Source organism: Olea europaea, chromosome 16 (genome assembly GCF_002742605.1).
Source record: "Olea europaea var. sylvestris chromosome 16, O_europaea_v1, whole genome shotgun sequence".
Classification (NCBI taxonomy): Eukaryota; Viridiplantae; Streptophyta; class Magnoliopsida; order Lamiales; family Oleaceae; genus Olea; species Olea europaea.
The window spans coordinates 6878282-6900332 of record NC_036252.1 but is presented as its reverse complement, the minus strand read 5'-3'; the positions used below and the strand labels follow the sequence as shown (position 1 = coordinate 6900332).

General features: G+C 35.5%; 3 protein-coding genes across 4 annotated transcripts; 1 reads left to right on the top strand and 2 right to left on the bottom strand.

Annotated features, from left to right (window-relative positions):
* The first annotated feature begins 2866 nt into the window (after positions 1-2866).
* On the top strand, positions 2867-4820 carry LOC111412566 (putative RING-H2 finger protein ATL21A). The gene is made up of 2 exons (XM_023043501.1): positions 2867-3494; positions 4288-4820. Exons 1-2 carry the CDS (start codon positions 2867-2869, stop codon positions 4818-4820), a joined length of 1161 nt encoding a protein of 386 aa, XP_022899269.1.
* A 1679-nt stretch (positions 4821-6499) lies between these two features.
* On the bottom strand, positions 6500-7588 carry LOC111412796 (histone-lysine N-methyltransferase ATX4-like). Its single transcript, XM_023043697.1, has 3 exons — positions 7457-7588; positions 6938-7038; positions 6500-6822 (listed from the first exon to the last, which is right to left on the bottom strand). The coding sequence occupies exons 1-3, from the start codon at positions 7571-7573 to the stop codon at positions 6732-6734; spliced, it is 309 nt and encodes a 102-aa protein (XP_022899465.1). The 5' UTR covers positions 7574-7588; the 3' UTR covers positions 6500-6731.
* Positions 7589-8402: 814 nt separating this feature from the next.
* Positions 8403-20510, bottom strand: LOC111411938 (histone-lysine N-methyltransferase ATX5-like). Of its 2 annotated transcripts, XM_023042627.1 has the most exons (23): positions 18896-20510; positions 18590-18645; positions 18315-18513; positions 17277-17405; positions 17097-17165; positions 16933-17001; positions 16578-16669; positions 16387-16479; positions 14658-14793; positions 13797-13869; positions 13583-13682; positions 13323-13447; positions 13094-13239; positions 12719-12823; positions 11811-11875; positions 11261-11480; positions 10985-11071; positions 10745-10801; positions 10282-10371; positions 10017-10103; positions 9360-9434; positions 8841-8941; positions 8403-8725 (listed from the first exon to the last, which is right to left on the bottom strand). In XM_023042627.1, exons 1-23 carry the CDS (start codon positions 19841-19843, stop codon positions 8635-8637), a joined length of 3213 nt encoding a protein of 1070 aa, XP_022898395.1. In that variant the 5' UTR covers positions 19844-20510; the 3' UTR covers positions 8403-8634. The 2 variants fall into 2 exon arrangements, with proteins under 2 accessions (XP_022898395.1, XP_022898396.1); XM_023042628.1 differs by lacking the exon at positions 16933-17001.
* Between the last annotated feature and the right edge of the window lie 1541 nt (positions 20511-22051).

The window sequence follows — 22051 nt, the reverse complement described above, 5'->3', positions numbered from 1 at the left end:
GCTTTTTAAGTATTATTTAAGTATTTTAAATCAAAATCGAGTTTTCGCCTTTTTATAGTTTTTAAAATTGAACTTTTAAATGTGTGTATCTTTTTCGTTAATTTGAAACAAAAGAAGGCTCAGCGCTTGAGTGATTATAACAACTTTGCAGGCTTGAATAGGATTTGGTGAGTTTTTTGTCAAATTTTGAGGTAACACTAGAAATCAAAATACCAGGGAAAATGGTGTAGCCCAAAGGTGGCAGATTTACTAAGGCCCCGACATCCCTTAAAGTAATGGACATGGGACCAAGGGGGAAAACAAGAGTATTATACTCAGAAGACCAAAAACTTAAAGCAATAGGGAAAAACATTGGATCAAAAGTAGGGGGTTGTAGAGAGATTTCTAGCAAATCAGAAATCCTAGCACTATTAAAAATTGCCTTGGTAGGACCATGGTCCACAAGGCGAGCATGCCATCTACGAAAAACAACATCAGATTTAGGCCAAGTGCGAATACCTCTTTCGCGAAGCGGCCTCAGCGACAAAGAGTTTAGAAACGGAGGGCCTTGAGTACAAGGGAACAGCTGGCCCGTCACCACTTGTTCGACGGCCTCGGCGTTGATGAATGAAGGACCTAGATAGAACTCGTTGAGTTCGGCATTAGCTGGTGCAAGGAAGTTCAGAATTATATATGGCCGAGTGAGGAAGTCTTCGAAACTGAAAGAGTCACCAGATTGGGATTGTGAAGCAGCCATTAAGAACGAAATAAAGCTTTGTTGAAGTTTGCTTGAGAAACGTAGCAGAGAAGCAAGAAGATGAACAGTAATATTGCGAGAGAGAAGCGCGAAGCAATGAGGCGTGATTTAGTAGTGCGATGAAATGACGTATATTTGAGGGTTATAAGGGTTTGCAACGTCGCACCTTTTCAGGTTATGGAAGAAAATAATGATTAAAATTTTTGGAAATTTCAAATGATGCTGGGAAACACAAAGTGAATATGGCAAAAATTACTAATTGGTATTAATTCTGCCATATTGGGGGGTAATTGTTGACATGCTAAAAGTGCAACCCAATTCAAATAGCCCAAAAAATGAAGTCCAATTAGGCAATTCAGGATAAAGGCCCAAATAGGGTTATTAATGAATGTAGTGTAAGCCCACGAACGCGGTAACACCATCGCCCAAACTTACAAGACGCTCAGGATCTCAGCGAATGAAGTGCCTTGCAATTGCCCAGAGTTGTAACCCCATTTTCGCCCAAACCTTCGAATCGCCCAGGATTTTAGCAAACATAAGGTATTATGGTTATCCAAAAGTACAGTTATCGAATCGGTTATTGGATAATCTTATCACGTTCCATGATTCAAGAAATTTAGTTGAAGACGGTTGAACGACAAAGAGTGGTAGCAGTATCTAGAGACGACAGTTCCATGATAAGTTGGCCACTATGAAGAAAGTGGACAGTTATAAAGCAATTAAGCAGTTTCTAAACGGTTGATCACAAAGAGAGCATCAAGAAAATATAAAAGGAAGAAAAGACATAGAGCAAAAGACCCCGAATCAAACACTCTCAAACAGAGAATATGTAATTTCAATTTCTTAGTTTAGACTTAAAACATTTCTTTTTAGTACTCGTGTACTTGCGCTCCTTGGAGGCATTTCTGTTTAAGTTCCAATTGTAAAGTCATTGCCAATAAAACACCCTTTTTTGGGATTTTGTTTGAAGAGGTTTGTCCCTTACACAATCGTTTGATCCCTTTTTAATTGTTAGCGACTACCCGCGCGAAACACAATTGCTCGAAATTCAGCTACATTAACACCACAATCTGCTGCAGTGGTAGCAGGCCTGGATGACTCTACCATTGAATCCTAACAGAAGTAATTATTGGCGAAAGTCGATGCCTCCCGGGGCCTAATGGTGTCACTTGCTCAATATGCCTTATGGATTACAATCCGAAAGATACACTCAGATGCATACCTCAGTGTGAGCATTGCTTCCATTCTGAGTGCATTGATGAATGGTTGAGAAGAAATGGTACATGTCCACTCTGCAGAAATTCGCCTTCTACTCTAGGAATTTTTTTTATTTTTTTTCTGTTGTAAACCTGCATTCCTTTGTACAGTTGCCACTAGCTGGAACATAATTTTATCTGACATTCTCAGTTGTCATACTATATGATTATTGCTATCAGTATCGTTCATGTCCTTAGAGTCGAGTAGGCCAGGCTCAAACAAATATTTGTTGAATGAGGATAAATGTCTCATAGCAAGGACTTGTTTATTGGATAACCAACACAAGATAAGTATTTTCTCGATTATTGCTTTTAGATTCCCCCAACTCCCTATTATATATTAATAATGGAAAATTGCAATGAACGGAATTCTAGAGTCGGTGCATGTCTCTAAAGATCACTTACTCTAAAAATATATCTTCTTTGCCCACATTTGATTACAAAGAAGAGGCCGTCTCCGATCATGGGAGAGTCAAAGCCATATTTCTGGGACGTAATGTTTCAACCAGATTATCAGCTATCGACGTAGAAAATGAGTCGAATGTTTCAATCAGGACACTAGACCGGAACAACAAATATTCTAAATGCAGATTATAAAAATAAAAAATAAATTAAAAAAGAGAGATAATTTACAATCCCAAGATAAAATGTGTTGGAATAATCCTAGCTGCAATTCTTAAACAAATATTTAATTTTGGACAAATCAAGGGCTTTCTCGTTTGTCTTGTCTTTCATTTTTTAACCTGACATCCTTAAACCTTTTAGTTTTCTTGTTTGTGGGATGCCTACGAGGGATACATGTAAAGGTCCAAAGCATATGAACAGAGGCGTTTTTAGTTTAGGCTTGTAAATCCATAATCTATACCTGGAAGATATGAAAATCCTGGAACTCCACCTTCTTTCATTCAGTCGAAAATCGATTTTAAATTTTCTAATTTTCTTTTTCTTTTTCGTTTGCGCAGTCCATTCCAAGGATCAGTGTTCAACTTCCTCTTGCGGCGACGGCAGGGTCGATATAAAATATCCTTTCAACTTATCAGGCCAAAAACTGGAAAACTGTGAATACATCAATCTGAAGTGCGTTAATGAGAACATAACCAGTATAAATCTTCCTTATTCGGGAGAATTTTACGTGCAGGATATCTACTATGGTTTAAAAATAATACAGGTCTATGATCCAAGCAATTGCCTTCCGAGACGGCTTTTGAATCTGAATCTTTCGTCGTCCCTTTTAGGGGCCATAGAGTATCAGGAGTACACATTTTATAGCTGTCCACAAGATCTTCTCGAGTCCGATTTCACAGTTATTGATTGCCTAAGTAACTCCACGAGTGCTACAGTCGCTACTTCCTTCGCGTCTCGAGAATTGATGGAAGGAGAGTACATGTGCAAGCTAATGTTTACTTCATCAATCCCAGTCTCGCCGAGTCAATTGGATCCCTGGGGAAGTTTTAGTAATCTTCAGTTGGTATGGAACGACCTTTCTTGCAAAGATTGTGAAGGTAAATTTCATTCACAAGTTTCATTTGATAACATTTTCCATCATTTGTTTAGGGTTCTTGAAAAGCCGATTTGCACATAAGGGATGGATATTTGAGACACAAGTGTTTTCGATTAAGTCCTATTCTCAAATTCGAATAACAATAAGAAAGCAAGCAGAAATGACTATAGTGGTTCAATCTCGATGTCACAACTATTATTTTCTTGCCATTTCATGTCGAGAAAAAGTATACAATGAAAGATCCCACACTTCTTAGTATGTATACGAATGAAAACCGCCCCCTCACGTGCCTTTATGTACGTAGTCACTAACGGATTAGTATGAGAGACGAAGCTAGCACGGGTAGCCATCACTCGCCAGCTGCTGGATAGTAAAAAAAATAGTCACCTAACACATCATCACGAATGCCCATGCCCCTATAGTAGAAGAATTCACCTATATACTTGTACATTTCTTAGGAAATTGAGCGGCTCCCAGTCAAGAAATCAGTAAATGGTATAATTAGACTTCACATAGTCCAACAACAAGTACGCTTGGTGTGAGAGTCAATGATTAGGTTAGAAACTAAGGTGAATTTGTTGGAAGAACCATCTCGTGACTAACGTTGAGCTAAAATTTGAGTAGATCCCTCGAGTCATCTATGGTGGAACTAAGTCAAAACAAGTTTATAGGTAACAACTTCAGTTCAATGCCGTAAAAGAACTTTGGCGGTGCATTGACTAAACAAAACTTTTTCTTTCTTAATATTATCGAGTAGTCGTACCTGTAAAATTTTCAATTCATTGAATCTACAGGAACGGATGGATCAAGGAGTAAGCTATCGAAATTTCTTGCACTAGCCATCAGTATGCCAGGGATTGTCATAATCTCCACATTTTGCTGCTTAGCATCTTGCATGCAATTGTTCAACTTGGTAAGAGACAAATTTGGACTTTTTGGAACTGGAGCGCCACCACAAGCCAACATGTTTCCCAGCATAGTGCCGCCACAAGCCACAATGTTTCCTGGTGATGCACCGCCACAAACCACCAGTAGTGTACCAATAGGCCTTGATGACTCTAAAATTAAATCTTGTACAGAATTAGTAGTACTGAATGAAGGCCAAAGCATTTCAGGGTCTGAGAGTAATGCTTGCCCAATATGCTTAGAAGGGTACCGTCCAGAAGAGACAGTAAGGTGCATATCAGTTTGTAAACATGGATTTCACGCCAACTGCATCGAACAATGGCTAAGGAAGAACGGAACCTGTCCAGTTTGCAGGACGTTGGTTTCTGATGATGAACAAGTTGTCGCTCAAGACATATTAATTACAACCCATGTATCTTAGTTCCAAAGTATTGAAAATTTTAATTCAATTCTAGTATTGCTTATACTTTCCGTACGCTCGCCTCAAACAGAAATGTATGATGCAATGGAAACCTTCATTTGTTCTTCAAATTTCATGGTGACAATTAACGAGACCTTGAACGTATATTATCTAACAGAGAAATTAGTATAGGTGAGTAGAGCATTATTGAGACGTCACTAGATTCTTAAATTTCAATAGTAAATTTAGCAAAACTCTCACGTAAATTCAAAGTCTTTCTATATTTTTCATAAAAAAATTCTCCTAAATTTTTTATTTTTACAAAATTTATTCTAAAACAATGAGGCTCAAATTGGGGCTTTGATCGAACTCTCATTGTTTCCTTTTAGAGATTTGAAATGTTAAGATTTGGAAGAAGCTTTGATCGAACTGTGGGACCATTTATGCACACGGGAAAGTGTGGAGTTCAGATATTGTGACGTTGTTAAGGGCTTTTATTCAGTGCTTCGGGTGTAACACAGTCTCTGCGTATTACCATTGTAAGGATACACAATATGCTTAGAAGGGTACCGTCCAGAAGAGACAGTAAGGTGCATATCAGTTTGTAAACATGGATTTCACGCCAACTGCATCGAACAATGGCTAAGGAAGAACGGAACCTGTCCAGTTTGCAGGACGTTGGTTTCTGATGATGAACAAGTTGTCGCTCAAGACATATTAATTACAACCCATGTATCTTAGTTCCAAAGTATTGAAAATTTTAATTCAATTCTAGTATTGCTTATACTTTCCGTACGCTTGCCTCAAACAGAAATGTATGATGCAATGGAAACCTTCATTTGTTCTTCAAATTTCATGGTGACAATTATCGAGACCTTGAACGTATATTATCTAACAGAGAAATTAGTATAGGTGAGTAGAGCATTATTGAGACGTCACTAGATTCTTAAATTTCAGTAGTAAATTTAGCAAAACTCTCACGTAAATTCAAAGTCTTTCTATATTTTTCTAAAAAAATTCTCCAAAATTTTTTATTTTTACAAAATTTATTCTAAAACAATGAGGCTCAAATAGGGGCTTTGATCGAACTCTCATTGTTTCCTTTCAGAGATTTGAAATGTTAAGATTTGGAAGAAGCTTTGATCGAACTGTGGGACCATTTATGCACACGGGAAAGTGTGGAGTTCAGATATTGTGACGTTGTTAAGGGCTTTTTATTCAGTGCTTCGGGTGTAACACAGTCTCTGCGTATTATCATTGTAAGGATACGGTGATATACATATATTTAAGTAGAATTCGTCCTCCTCTTCTTTAATATTTATTATTATTATTATTTTTTTAAAATTATCTAGATTTATATATGCTTGATCATTTTACTGTCAAAAAGATTTAATATGTTTTTTGAAAAACTTACGTGACAATAAGATATAAAGTTTTTAACTAATATACTTAATTGTTTGTTCATTTTGATTGATAGTTTAAATAGTTGATACATTAAATAAAGCAAAAAAAATAACTTCACTTTGTAATTATGTTCGACCAACAAGGGCCATGGTTAGCATTTTTATTTTTTATTTTTCAATAAAATCCTCAAGAAAAATGCAAAAAAATTAAATAGCTAAGCCCGAGCTGGCGCAGCGTTGGGCCAGGATGGGCCCATGGTTAGGTCATCCCACTTTTGACATCTTTAAATCGGTCCCTGGTGTAACATAATAAAAAAATGTAGATATATGAGAGAACATGCCTTATAAGCTGGTGAAACATTACTCCAGCGCCCCAAAACAGAACATGCCTTCTTTGCCACAAATTACAAAAAAAGATTTACTATTGGGCCGGTCAAATTACACTTATTTGCAACTGAAAATTGCACTTAAGGAAAATCAACAAAATTCTCATCTTTAGTTGTGTTCCTTGCAAAAAAATTGGTATGCATTAGTTCAAGAATTTCCGGCAGTTTGGAGCTCCACATAAGCACGGAACTTTAACTTCATCGTGCCCGTCAGATTCAAACAAGTAATCGTACCTGTTTAGAAACATGAGGACAGAATATTAAAAAATCAAGCAATAGATACCAACTGCTCGATCAAAATTCAATTTTGGGAGTGGGGATAGGAATGCACAGAGATGACTAGTCTTACGTTAATTCTTCACCAGCTGAAACATCAATTTTAGCTACAAGAACTATTCGGCTATCTTCTTCACCCGTGCTCATTATTCTTGCGTAACAGCTGGGCATACACTGCAACAATGTGCACAAAGTTATATATGCACTGCCATAGTAAGTGAATATTGTACATAAATACAATATTTTGTGGACTCATTGATGTGGAAACTGCTAATTGTTTCTTCACTAACGAGCTAGGACCAATGAAATTTAACGTGTGCATTATGTATAAACGTGCCTTATAAGCTGCACATTTACTTTTCATCTCATACAAAACAGATAATGTTATGCTGGGATAAAATTCCTGGAAAAATAGATTCAATGCAGGGAAACTGAATAGAACTGATCCAATACAAGAATAATGGTCTTTTGTCCAAAATTTGGCTGGGACTTTTGCGACCAAAAATCACAACTTGACAACAGTTTTTATCCAAGCAAACAGAAATATACTAACAGAATACATTTTAAAGAAAGAAATAGATAAAAAGCATACCGAGTGATTGATCAAGCGGCCTATGTTCCCTTTATTTGTGGCATCAATTACTACTTCCTCACTTATCTTGAAAAACTGTAAGAGGATTGCATCAGATGAATAGACCGTCACATTCATATAACATGACTTAGATTGATATAAGGTGAAGACGGAGAAAATAACAAGTCTAAGACATTAGCATGAGAAAGCAAGGAAAACAATATTTTAATTTTAATTTTGCCTTCAATACACACCCCTCAGTCAGATTCAATTTTTTTAGTAAAGACCAGAAAATTTTTTATTTTTACAAAATTTATTCTAAAACAATGAGGCTCAAATAGGGGCTTTGATCGAACTCTCATTGTTTCCTTTCAGAGATTTGAAATGTTAAGATTTGGAAGAAGCTTTGATCGAACTGTGGGACCATTTATGCACACGGGAAAGTGTGGAGTTCAGATATTGTGACGTTGTTAAGGGCTTTTTATTCAGTGCTTCGGGTGTAACACAGTCTCTGCGTATTACCATTGTAAGGATACAGTGATATACATATATTTAAGTAGAATTCGTCCTCCTCTTCTTTAATATTTATTATTATTATTATTTTTTTAAAATTATCTAGATTTATATATGCTTGATCATTTTACTGTCAAAAAGATTTAATATGTTTTTTGAAAAACTTACGTGACAATAAGATATAAAGTTTTTAACTAATATACTTAATTGTTTGTTCATTTTGATTGATAGTTTAAATAGTTGATACATTAAATAAAGCAAAAAAAATAACTTCACTTTGTAATTATGTTCGACCAACAAGGGCCATGGTTAGCATTTTTATTTTTTATTTTTCAATAAAATCCTCAAGAAAAATGCAAAAAAATTAAATAGCTAAGCCCGAGCTGGCGCAGCGTTGGGCCAGGATGGGCCCATGGTTAGGTCAGCCCACTTTTGACATCTTTAAATCGGTCCCTGGTGTAACATAATAAAAAAATGTAGATATATGAGAGAACATGCCTTATAAGCTGGTGAAACATTACTCCAGCGCCCCAAAACAGAACATGCCTTCTTTGCCACAAATTACAAAAAAAGATTTACTATTGGGCCGGTCAAATTACACTTATTTGCAACTGAAAATTGCACTTAAGGAAAATCAACAAAATTCTCATCTTTAGTTGTGTTCCTTGCAAAAAAATTGGTATGCATTAGTTCAAGAATTTCCGGCAGTTTGGAGCTCCACATAAGCACGGAACTTTAACTTCATCGTGCCCGTCAGATTCAAACAAGTAATCGTACCTGTTTAGAAACATGAGGACAGAATATTAAAAAATCAAGCAATAGATACCAACTGCTCGATCAAAATTCAATTTTGGGAGTGGGGATAGGAATGCACAGAGATGACTAGTCTTACGTTAATTCTTCACCAGCTGAAACATCAATTTTAGCTACAAGAACTATTCGGCTATCTTCTTCACCCGTGCTCATTATTCTTGCGTAACAGCTGGGCATACACTGCAACAATGTGCACAAAGTTATATATGCACTGCCATAGTAAGTGAATATTGTACATAAATACAATATTTTGTGGACTCATTGATGTGGAAACTGCTAATTGTTTCTTCACTAACGAGCTAGGACCAATGAAATTTAACGTGTGCATTATGTATAAACGTGCCTTATAAGCTGCACATTTACTTTTCATCTCATACAAAACAGATAATGTTATGCTGGGATAAAATTCCTGGAAAAATAGATTCAATGCAGGGAAACTGAATAGAACTGATCCAATACAAGAATAATGGTCTTTTGTCCAAAATTTGGCTGGGACTTTTGCGACCAAAAATCACAACTTGACAACAGTTTTTATCCAAGCAAACAGAAATATACTAACAGAATACATTTTAAAGAAAGAAATAGATAAAAAGCATACCGAGTGATTGATCAAGCGGCCTATGTTCCCTTTATTTGTGGCATCAATTACTACTTCCTCACTTATCTTGAAAAACTGTAAGAGGATTGCATCAGATGAATAGACCGTCACATTCATATAACATGACTTAGATTGATATAAGGTGAAGACGGAGAAAATAACAAGTCTAAGACATTAGCATGAGAAAGCAAGGAAAACAATATTTTAATTTTAATTTTGCCTTCAATACACACCCCTCAGTCAGATTCAATTTTTTTAGTAAAGACCAGACGTTTCACAACTTTTCAAAAAATGGGTGGTGAAAAGACATAAATCCAGGACTTTTGCCTACTCTAATACTATATTGAACCTCCTCATCTAAAACTCAAGTTATAAGAGAGGGAGAAAAAACTTATTTATTTTAAATTTGTCTTCAATAAAGACTTATCAGAACATATGCACCCAAAGACAGACAATTTGATGAACCAAGCATGAGAAACACAAAGCTATAGGAGTCCCTGAAATGAAATTAGCAAAGGACCTCATTTGACGAGATGTAAATGTACATGTAAAGCTCCTCATGATGAGAATAAATCCTAGCCTATGTATATGGTGTACACTCAGAAAAGAGCGAACAAATAAGAATATAGAAAAGAGGGTCACATAGGATTAACTCACATAGCAATCTTTGCCTTCCGAACGATAGCGTGCCTCCCTCAGATCAGCAACACTGCGCCTCACCTTCTCACCTCGATACTCAAGAACCTGGTGAAAAAGTCAGCAGTAAAGGTCATAGTGCTTAAATAACATTAATTAAACAATAAGAAGAAAGTACACCAACACTCAATACTCTAACCACACTACCAAAAAGGAATTGTCATCAATCTATCTAGCATGTTCAAATCAGAAAAGAACCACCACCCCACCACCCAAAAAAAGGTACCATTTCTCCTTCTTGAATGTTCTGCCTTGCAAAGAGGCCCCATCCATGTATTCTTGATTTACCAAAGCAAACCCGATTTTTTTCTGTCCTCTGAAACATCACAGAAGAAATTGTTACTAGAACGTGCAACAAACAAGCAAGCCTGCGTGCGTGCATGCGCACTCAAGCACCGAGAAATACACATCCACAGAGTGAAAACCAAGAAACCAGCGCAAGCAAAACAAACTTAAATTACGCAGAAAAGTTATTTACCTGTAAATGGCTTAGTCGCTCTCTGAAGGTTGAGAAACAAGTTCCAACTTCAACTTGCTGAACAAAAACAGGGAAAGAAAGAAGCAAATTAGTCATCTGAGGTGCGTGCGTGCATGCGCACTCAAGCACCGAGAAATACACATCCACAGAGTGAAAACCAAGAAACCAGCGCAAGCAAAACAAACTTAAATTACGCAGAAAAGTTATTTACCTGTAAATGGCTTAGTCGCTCTCTGAAGGTTGAGAAACAAGTTCCAACTTCAACTTGCTGAACAAAAACAGGGAAAGAAAGAAGCAAATTAGTCATCTGAGAAGCAAAGATAAATAAATTTAATTAAGAATAATCAAATAAATAGATTGGAAATAAGTATTTGCTGTTGCATGTCAAAAATAAATAAGAATAGATAGAAATGAAAATTTCAGAAACAAGCAAAAGAAGGAAACTGATTACTTTGTGTAAAGTTAAACAATCTATAACATCAAAAGGATGATGGCTTGGCCCCATTGGTCGGTGGAATACTGACTCTTGTACAGCCCTCTGCTCAAAGGAAAGAGAGAAAGAGAGAGAAACACAATCAAATGAACAGGAGAGAAAAGAGCAATAAATTATCAACAAGAAAGGACCCTAAATAATAACAGGCAAACCAAAAAAGAAACGTGTGAAAATTTAATTTTACTGTTGAGGGTGCTTAGGAAGTGAAAAATAAGAAAATCAAGAATACTGCACCTTTCTGTTTGATCGTACGAAAATGCGACACCTTGCAGCAGACATGGGATCGATTTCATAAGTATCAGCAGCCAATGAATCAGAACATTCAGCAGTCCTACATGAGATGAGCCTCAAACCACCCAAGCACTGTTCTTGAATCTGATTTTGAAGTAAGCTTCCGGTCGAGAAAACCCCATTGGGAGTCTGTATGACTAGTACATTCTCCGCACTTGGCGTCCTAAGACAACAATCAAACTTTTGAAACTAGGCGATTAAAGATTAAAAATATTGGACTTCTTAGAAACTTCGAAACATATAAATGCAAAACTGAAAGTCAGCTAAGTTCGTATAACGTGGGCAATCTTTTCTATATTTAAAGGGGGGGAAAAATCCAATGCAGAAGAGCTATCCAGTAGATCCCTTGAACTTCATATTGAAGACCTTGATTATTGATATGAAATTTCTTTTAACACATATAGAATCTATAGTGACACCACTGCAAATGAAAGAAAAATGAAAAGAAAAAATAAGATGGGTGAAATAAAAACAAGTGGCACATTATCCATACCTATGAACAGCGCAATATGAGACCCATTTGGTAATCTGTGTACCGTACTTCTCCGCACAGTGCAACTGAAGTTCAGAATGGAAGTTACATGAATAAACAACTAAAAGGAGAAACGGAATGAAAGGCGTAAACATGGTTGTTTCTTGTGCTTGCAACTCTTTTTCTGAAAGTAGACGAGATAAAACATAAACATCATCCAACAAAATACAGCTATTAATGCAGAAAATCCTTAAAGGGTGAGATTGGGGTTCTTAATATTGCTTAAACTCAACCCTAATAAAAAAGGAATAGTAACAAGACTCATCCCTCAATTGGTAGGTGTTTGAATTATAAACACTTTTGGTCAAACCTATTTTTTATCCATACATTTCATAGGACTCACAAGTATTACCCACTTATCCATCACTCATTTTTGAAACCTAACAGAATGATTCCACAAAAAGAAACCCAGAGATATTTTTTCCTTTCGTATGAACCAATTTCCAGCCTCTTTTCTCTGTTAGAGAATAAGAAAATATCCCGAAAATTATTGCTCACTCTGTCACATTTACGAGTGATATACATTCAAGTAAACCAGAAGTAAATCTGCTGTCAAATGAAAAAGAAAGTCATACTAATAAGAAATCCTCCACCAAACTTATTTACAGGTGTTAAGCTGTATATGATTCTCCTCTCCATTTTTCTTTTCGTGTGATCTTGGGTCTAGCTGATGACCTGGTGTCTGTGAATATGGTTTAATGCTCTTATTGCGCTTTTGCACTCACTCTCAATGAAAGAGTTATGAGTGACATGCAACTTAATACAAACAATTTTAATCAATAAGGCCACTACTCAATCACATTACTATCGTACCATTCAGTATATAACTGGTAATACAGAAAATAAAAGAAACAGGAGTAGATACGTACTTCCATGCGATATCCAGCACGAAAAGCACACATTGCATGGAAATAGGTGGCACACTTGCAACACTGGGTGCAAGACCCATGAATCTGATTGCAAATAATGCACGCCTGCATATTTACAAAATATAAGGACTCCCGCAGATGCCAGAAAAAATAATTTGTCTTCTAGAAAGCTTATTTAAAACAAAACGATCGAACTACAAAAGTCAATTAACCCAAAATTTCGAACATTCATCATCATGCCAAGCCAACCACGAACCTTCATTTTCTTGTCAATTGTTAAACTTCAAAGTAGATCTTAGAGACATGCAAGGAAAAGAATCTGCAAGTGGCCAATACATGGGTATCCTCAGTCTAATTCTATGAACCACCTCATACCTTAGCAAAGAAACTTGCCGGAATTCGAAGAAGACCTGTTGCAGGCTCCATCATCTCTGCATTGGAAAAAGCGACTTCTGGCTGAAACCATGCACATGTAACATGAACCCATAAAGTTCCAACATCAGTTGGCTTTAATGCACCACCTACAGTAGCAGTACTTCATTACAAGAGACAAAATGCGATGAAAACACATACGTAACTATAGTAAACCATGTAAACAACTTGCCTTTTACAGGACAGAGACAACACTCTTTCTCAACCTCTGGTGTTTCGCATGCTCGACAGACCCATGAAGCAAAATCCTGAATATTTCTCGCTCCATAACATTCTTGATGTACAGCTATTTGACATCTGAACCACATTAAAAGAAGAGCTCAGTTTAACATTATGATGTGATAAAATCTAATATGTACCACATCATAAGTAATAGAATTTCATTTCAAATGACTGTACTATATGGAAGTACAAAATCCCAGATATTGACACCTGTTGCATATTATCATCTTGTTGTAGTCCCAATCTTCAATCCATCTACAAATAGCACAGCGTTCTGTAGTCCACTTTGTATAAACAGGTTCATAGTTTTCTGTCAAAGTGAATATGGAAAGAACACTGGTTCTTAATTGGTTATTTGTACCCACATGACAATACGAAGAGCAGAAATATGTAAAGGGACCACAACAAAACAAGAAACAACTACCTTGCAACAAACCAAACAGCTTGTTCTCATCCAAACGAAGAAGATCAAAGCCATGTGCATTGTACTCTACAATCTACAGCATCAAATGTAGTAAAGAACGTGAAGAAAACAGAAATATGAAAAAGTAACAATATAACTGGAGGAGATAAGAACAAGGGTGGACTTATAGTTTCTCATCACAAAAAAATTGGATCAAGGATAACGGAAAATACTAAGTAGAAAAAACTATATAACAGCAGAAATTTATACATTATCCATCTAGTCTTTCACAAAGAAGTAGCACAATGACAAAAAATTTTAGTTTCATTCAAATAAAGTTAGGTCTGCAAAATGGATCCTTTTCCACAGGGATAAATGTCATAAGACACTACACCATATTCAATAAATAAAATAGATAAGCGTCAAACGGAAAAAGGGAGAAATTGCAATGCAAGGAGGATGACTGCAGCAGGTCATCAATAGAAATTTTAATATATGGTTCTATAATGTATAGAATTTATTCATATTCTTACCAAAAGTAATTGGCCTTTCCAATCTTTAACTTATCTCTACATATAATAGAATAAGAATTTGATTATAAACTTCACTAAAATAAAAAAAATTTGGAACTTCCGATTCCAAAACTGAACGAAAAATGAAAATTCTAGATATATTTCAATGAAAATTTGAGTCCCTAGGAATGGATCTTACACAGATATCATTTCATATTTTTATTTTCAAGTAAAAATCTAGATTTTAGTTGTCAACAATGTTCCCTTCACTGACAGCATAACATAGAAACAAATAATATCTAATCAAGCAAAAGACAAAGAAACCATTGGTAAATGATGGAGGTTTAAAACTTAAAGATCCTGTACATACCCATTTTTCAAGTGTTAAATTTGAACCCTTCACCTTAACACTTGACTTCCATTTTTTTGCTCTAGAACCTGTATGTCGCTCCCATTCACTAAGCGATTGTTTCTTTGCCCCGCATGAACCACAACTACATTGAACCCTGAAATGGAGATCAAATTAGAAGTTTCTTTAAAAACCCAAAACAATATCAGCATTGCATCAAATATGGCAGCAACACTATAATGTTATGGTACTAATCTACTTTATTGTCCCTACTGAAGATGATGCAGGTTAATGTTTCTGTTCCTGAAGACATGTTTCTTCCAAATTTTATTTTTCTCTCGGAATTGCTGAGAACATAATGAGTCATAAATGAAGGCATCAATAGATATAGATCAGGCACAAATCAGGAAACTGCCTTGGAATAACCTTTTAACTTAAAAGAAAATGCAAAATGCAACAGATTACTCAAACCAATTATCACTAAGCATTTCTAATATTGAGTAGTGCAGATGTGGCATGTGTATCTTAGAAATTTTAAATAAAACTGGCAATTGAATGTTTCCTCCATAATAGAACTGTTAAATACTAAACCTATAGTTGAAGAAAAGCACGATTTTCAGGCAATGAAGCAATATCTTCTAATTAATTAATTAGATACGAAATTATTCAAAACCATGTTCTCTTATGCCAAGATAAATAATTAGACCCTGCCTTCCCCCCCCCCCCCCCCCCGTTCATTTTGGCACAAATGTTCCCTGATTTGAAGATGTTACACCAAAATATATGGAATTACGTTCAGTGCTCAAACAATTAAAATATTTTACAAGTTAATAATATTTGATAACCAATTAACTATCTTGGCTAAAAATAAGTGAAAATAAATATTTAGTATCAAACGGTTTCATTTCATTTTCCAGAAAAAATATTTCTACAATCCAACAATACAAGAGTCATATAAGTACTTGCAAGTTTATTACATTTATAAATCAAATAATATAATGATTTAACATTTCCAAGTTTTTTATCACGAGCAAAATACAGATCAACCAACTGAACAAGTTGGCATATTTGTTCATATTTAATCTGATACATGTAACTTAAATCTCAAATTGTTTCCACATAAAAACTAGAGTATGGTCGATATGAAAGTATGGTCCTTCCATATCATGTGACGGAAACATGCATTTAAAAGCACAAAAGGTTCCGACAAATTTATGTATTACAAGACTTCATAAACGCATTCTACATAAATAAGTTGAAGAACAATACCAATCTGTCTCTTTAACAATGATAAACTACTAAAGAGAAATGTATCTAGGTTTTTTAATTAAATCTCAAATATCACTGCCCACAAGCACGTGGCATATGTTTAGTCACTGTGAATGACAAGATCACTTATACAAAAGCTGAAATTTATTCTTCCAAATGTTGGTAGCATTGGTAATATGATGAAACTCAACTTAAAATAATATAACATATATATATGTATATATGTAAATATACACACACACACACACACACATACATATATACATATTTATATATATGTATATATATACATTTACACATATATACATATATACGTATATACGTATATGTATATATATACATATATGTATATATACATGTATATGTGTGTATATATACATTAAATCTATATTAAAGTGCTTGTGCAGATTAGTAGCATTGCTCATCGCCCATTAGATCCGGAAACTAACAATTTTTTAATTTTTTAGATTTCAAGTCTTACAGATGCAGACTTGAATGATAAACACCTTCCACACCATTGCAGACAACAGTGATCTTGTCAGACGGAAAATTTTGTCCAGGATTCTGGGCAGACCTGGTTGAAGCAACATGTAGAGAGTTGTACAAAATTAGAAAATAAGTATACCCTTACAAGCAGCATATAACACGAAGAAATGGTGTTCCAGAACTTACCTAACATCAAATTGCTGTTTACCCACAACTAAGAAATCAGCGGTAGATTTTGCTTTGCACTCTGGGCAGAAGTAATTCGCCTTCTCCAGATCCTATAAAAGACATGATAAGGTCATCACATATATATCATGCTGTCGATTATAAGTAAATGTGATAATAATATACACTTAGGCCATGTTTGAGCCCCATTTTTACCTTATTAAAATGAAAAATATGACCGTTATCCATCATATCAAGCCACTATTTTTGAATTTCTATCTCTTGTGTGGGATCCATAACGACTTTATTTTTCATTCTCATTCTACAAATAATGTGGCTCAAACGGGCTCTTAATATATAAAAAATGTAGTCAAACCTTTAAAAGTTCACTGGAAATGTTGGCACACTCAGCATGTACCCAAACATTACAACCATCACAGCATACCTACCCAAAGATTTCAAGGACAGAAAATGCCCCTGTTCAATTAATTTTTTGTTAAACAAGAAATACAAAGTAGATTAAAAATGAAATAATCTTACCCAACTTCCACCACGAGAATGGTGCCAGATTTGCTTGCATGCACCACAATATTGTTTTGATTTCCTTAACTAAAATAATAATTCAATCTTACAAATTAAAATATAATCATTTAAAAATAAAAATAACTAAGAAATAAGAAATCCATTAATATATAGATTGCAAAAGGAGAATTCTTTGACCTTAACACAGTGCTTGCACAAGAAATGTGTTTTTGCAGTTTTGCCCTTTATTTTCTTCATAGTTCTGCATGGAAAATTGAGTCCACAGCTTTCACAAGGGCGTGTGTCATATCTCTTGTCATTTGAATCCTGAGAAAGAAAATATATGGATAAAGTCAAGTTCCATTTCGAAAGAATCAAATTAATTATTTGAGATGCTCTCCAAAAATGATTGAACCAAAACTACCTCATTCAACACAATAATTAATCTCGAGGCAGTAATCAGAAACCTTCCAGTCATGTTTTCTCCCCACAAATTTATCATTCTATTGTAGTGCATGAATGAAAGTGCTTATAAGTTGTGGGTCCTATGAAATGTGTGGATAATTAATGGGTACTAAGATGTAGATCTTATGAAATGTGGGTAAATAAAGTATGAATTACATGCTTAAATTAAAATTTAAGGTTGACTGAACATTCACATAGTGTTGACATATCGCATATCCACAACAGTACTCTTGTTTATCCCAAGGTGATTATTTCCGTTGTTGCTGTTGATCATAACCTTAGAGGATGTAAAAGATCTCTTATCCAACCATATATCCACGACTCCCATGCCCCGAAAGTGAGAAAAACAAATATTTAGGAATATAGTAAAAAATGAAATCTACATAAGCAGTAGATAATAACAAAATTAGCATAAAAAAAGCGATACCATCTCTTTAGCTTGTAATCCACAAGTTCTGGCTATCAGTAACTTAATTAGTACAAATTTCAAGCACCATTAGTCAAGTGGAAAAGATGGTAGCGACCGAAAGTAAATTACCTTCTTCTAACATAAGAGTAATCCAATTTGATATTTAAGTAGAATATTTTGCAAATCTGTTCTGAAACGTAAGGTCTGAAACACAAACCACAAAAACCTAAGAAATCAATGGAATATCATAACAAGTACGAATGAGTTGAATTGTAACTTGCACTAGCACCATTTTAAAACATAACTAAATATTTATGTTATTCATGTTTAACGATAAAAAATCTAGCTTCATGAAAACTCACCTGCTTGATGAAATTATATTGTGACTCCTGATTTGACCCAGTCGCCTGTTCAATTTCACTGAATTTTGTCTCAGGTAAAGCTTCCTGCACAGTCTCCACCGAAGGATTTGTGTAGCCATTTTCAGCTAAAATAGCTTCCTCTATAGCCATATGGAAATCACTAGGTTTGCTGCCATACAACTTAGTCTGCCCCTGAAATCTGAACAACGAACATAATTAAAATCCCAATTCCAGTAACATGGAAAGGATTTGTCAAAATCCAAAATCATATGCACCTGTCCATATATTCGTGAAAGGGAAAAACCATTCCAGCTTTTATCCATGCATAATCCTGTATATAACAGTAAAAAGAAAAGCTTCCAATGTCACTATTGGCCAGAAAATCTAAGTGCCTTTGTTTGCGCATTTAAAAATGCTAACGACACTTAAAAGTGATGTCACAGTCATATCCATTGTAATTTTTAACTGCTCAAGGCATTCTTCAAATATTACCATATATGTATACCATACCATACAGGACTCAATAATATTTCATATCCAAAGAGCACGAATGCAAGTGCAAAAATGAGGAAGTTAATTACCCTCTGTCCCATCTTTGAATACCCATAAAACATCACACAGAGTGTGCCTCGAACACAAGCCCTCAGAACAGATTCAGGTGCTTGCCACAGCGGATCAATCACAATAGCAGGCCAAGCTGGGAAATTCTTACCACATTTAGCCCAAACTATATCCCCAAATACAAAATCTTCAGGCTGATAAAAATCAGCCTTCTTTACAGTCTCCTTCTCCTTGACCATCTTCTGCACTCCCACAAATCCATTCACCTCCCTCCTTGAGTATCCACTACTTTCCACCACTTGTGAAACACTAGAACATCCTTCATTAACTGATGTCACTGAACTCCGGGAACTCGAATACATTTTACTGTCAGAACAGTCTCTATACCCATATTTGGTGTTGGAGTGGGGTAATAAACTTGTATTATAAAATTGAAAGCCATTTTGATCTTCAATTTTCTGTTTTTTGACTAAATATATTTCATCATTGCAAAACTTTTGACGCTTTAGTTTCTTCTTACTATGATTTCCACTGTCCACATTATCTGTATCCAAAGTACTGCTTCCATAATCATCACTCTCAGATTTTTCTTTCTTCCATGAATGCAAAACTGAGTCATTGAATTTCGATGGTAGTACCTGTGTACGCCCTCTAGTAGACTTCAACAGAGGAGGCTTATTATTAAGACCTATCTGAGTCTGAGTTTGAGTCCGAATTTTAGTTTGGGGTATAGAGATCACTTCACCGATGTAGAAACTAGCTCCAGTGGGCAAATTGTTCTGGAAATTAATGTTGCACTCTTCAAATTGTTTTACAGGAACAGTGAAAAGCCCATCGGTTGTTTTCACGTTCTTGGAATTCACTGTGAAGCACGATTCCCCCTCATTCTCACCGGGGAAGTCTTCCTTATTCTCTGCTTTGCATCGCTTGAGGTTCGTTTCAAATTTCCTCATCTGTTTCGCGATCATTGTCCCTTATCAGATGAATTCAACCGAAAAGCTAAAAACCCTAACCCTCTTTCCAAAACAATTAAATTGAATAAAACAGGAAAAGTTATACAAATCGTCTCGAGCAAATTCACCCAATAACTCTCAGTACCACAGTTATACTTCTTCACGAACTTCCCTGGTAAGCCCAGTTTGAACCACGGAACAACAAAACCGACGAAACTGAAAACAGCCCAGGATTCTAACCATAAAATAAAAGAGTAATCTACAAAATCTCTTGGACCCTCAACAAAAATTAAAGATTTTTGTCCTCAGAAACGAAAAAACCATCAAAAATTGAACAAACCTATCGAGAAAACAGAAGATGGGAGAGATTTCGTGAATCGCAAAGAATAAAGTGCTTTGTATTCAACTTGTGCCAGATAAAAAACGGAATACATATACGCGTGTATAATATGTATACGTATATGTGTGTATGAATGCCTATGTCTAAATTTTAACGTAAGTACTAATCGAAAAATAGAAAAAATAAAAGGATTCGATTGAAATTTTGGGGTGATGTTTAGCTCCAAGATTGCAGCGAATTGGGAAATTTTGGGAGGGAGGAGAGAAAAGATGAGGGTAAGAGTGAGGGTGACGCGCCGACCCAAAAATATTTGAGCCGAGGTAGTATGAAAGTTTAGCGTTACCGGTGGTGAGGTTTTTCGTGTTTATATTACGTGTCCAGTTACAATCGGGTGTTTCAGGGACGTGGTTAGGATAGGTTTGTAGGTCCTCAAGTATTACTCACTACGTAATTACTTACTACGTAGAAGGAGCTAAAACTAGTAAGTTTTAAGGGAAAAGAAGTTAATTAATCTAATGTCTTACCCCTCGTTGGGCCCCATTTTGTGAAAATGAAAATAGTTGGAATAATGTGTTTTTGAAAAATGAGGGGTCACAAAAAAAAAAGAAAAAAATTTCGATTTACATGTAATATTATTTTATGAAAAATTGTACTGTTAAATATGAGGGAGAAAATTTTAATGGAATGAGAATTAATGGGGATCAAATAGGAACTTAGTCTACTCAAAAAGAGTAACATTTTACAGATAAGGGCTCCATTTGAGCCATACTAATGTAAGAATGATAATGAAAAATATAGCCGTTACGGGTCTCATACAAGAGATAAAAAGTCAAATATGATAACTTGATGTGATGGATAATGGTCATATTTTTCATTTTATTGGGCAAATAATGGGAAACAAACAGGGGCAAGATATGGCATATGTATAAAAATATAAATTTTCTCAAAAGATACAAAATAACTTATTAAGTCTTTATCTGAGACGCATTATTTTCATAAGAATGCATTTTTGAACGGTGTGTTAATGAAATATGTATTGTTAAAAAATACGAAAAAGTTTTGAATTTACGTGTAATATTATTTTATTGAAAAATGTGTGATAGAAATGATGTCAAAAAATGCAATGCATAAGTTGTCACTATTTTTTCTTTATACAATATTAGGATATGTGGTTGTTAGCAAACACGTAACATTTATTCAACACTAGTTCATACATCTCTTAACTCTATTGATACCTGATGACCCCAGGTTTCACGGGGTGCCTTTCTTCTTGGCACAGAAAGGGACACCGTGCGGCAGTAGTCTGCTCCGCTAGACTACCTTCCGCCTTTTCTCGGTCGCGTCGGGACGAAAGAAAATTTGATTGCAATTTTGTAGAAAGCTTACAATTGAGAATTTGAATACATCGAAAGTAAATTGAACATTGATTGCTGAAAACTGAACATTACAATTGATGAAAGCAGAAAATTACAAATGCTGGTGCAGGGGGCGGACACCAGTGAGTTTGAAAGATTTTTGAATGACTAATACCCCCTATAATAGCATTCTGAACAAAAACCCAAGTGACGGGAGTAGACGTTTAAAAGACGAGGAATCATACTAATCTTTTACCAATATCAGAGCTATTTTACAATTAAAATAACTATTACAATGAAACGAAAATTACAACTCAAACTTGAAGTAATATTTACAATGTGCAGTCGAAGTTGGGCAAACTACGGCTGCAATAGTGTCAAGGGGCTAAGTAAAGCTGCGGTCCTTGACACCAGGTCTTGTAAATCCCGAACTTGATCCATAAACCCTAGGGATGGCAATCGGGCTCGTCGGTTCGGGCCGCCCATGGCTCGGCTCGGGGCTCGGGGCTCGGTAGACCCAAGCCTAGG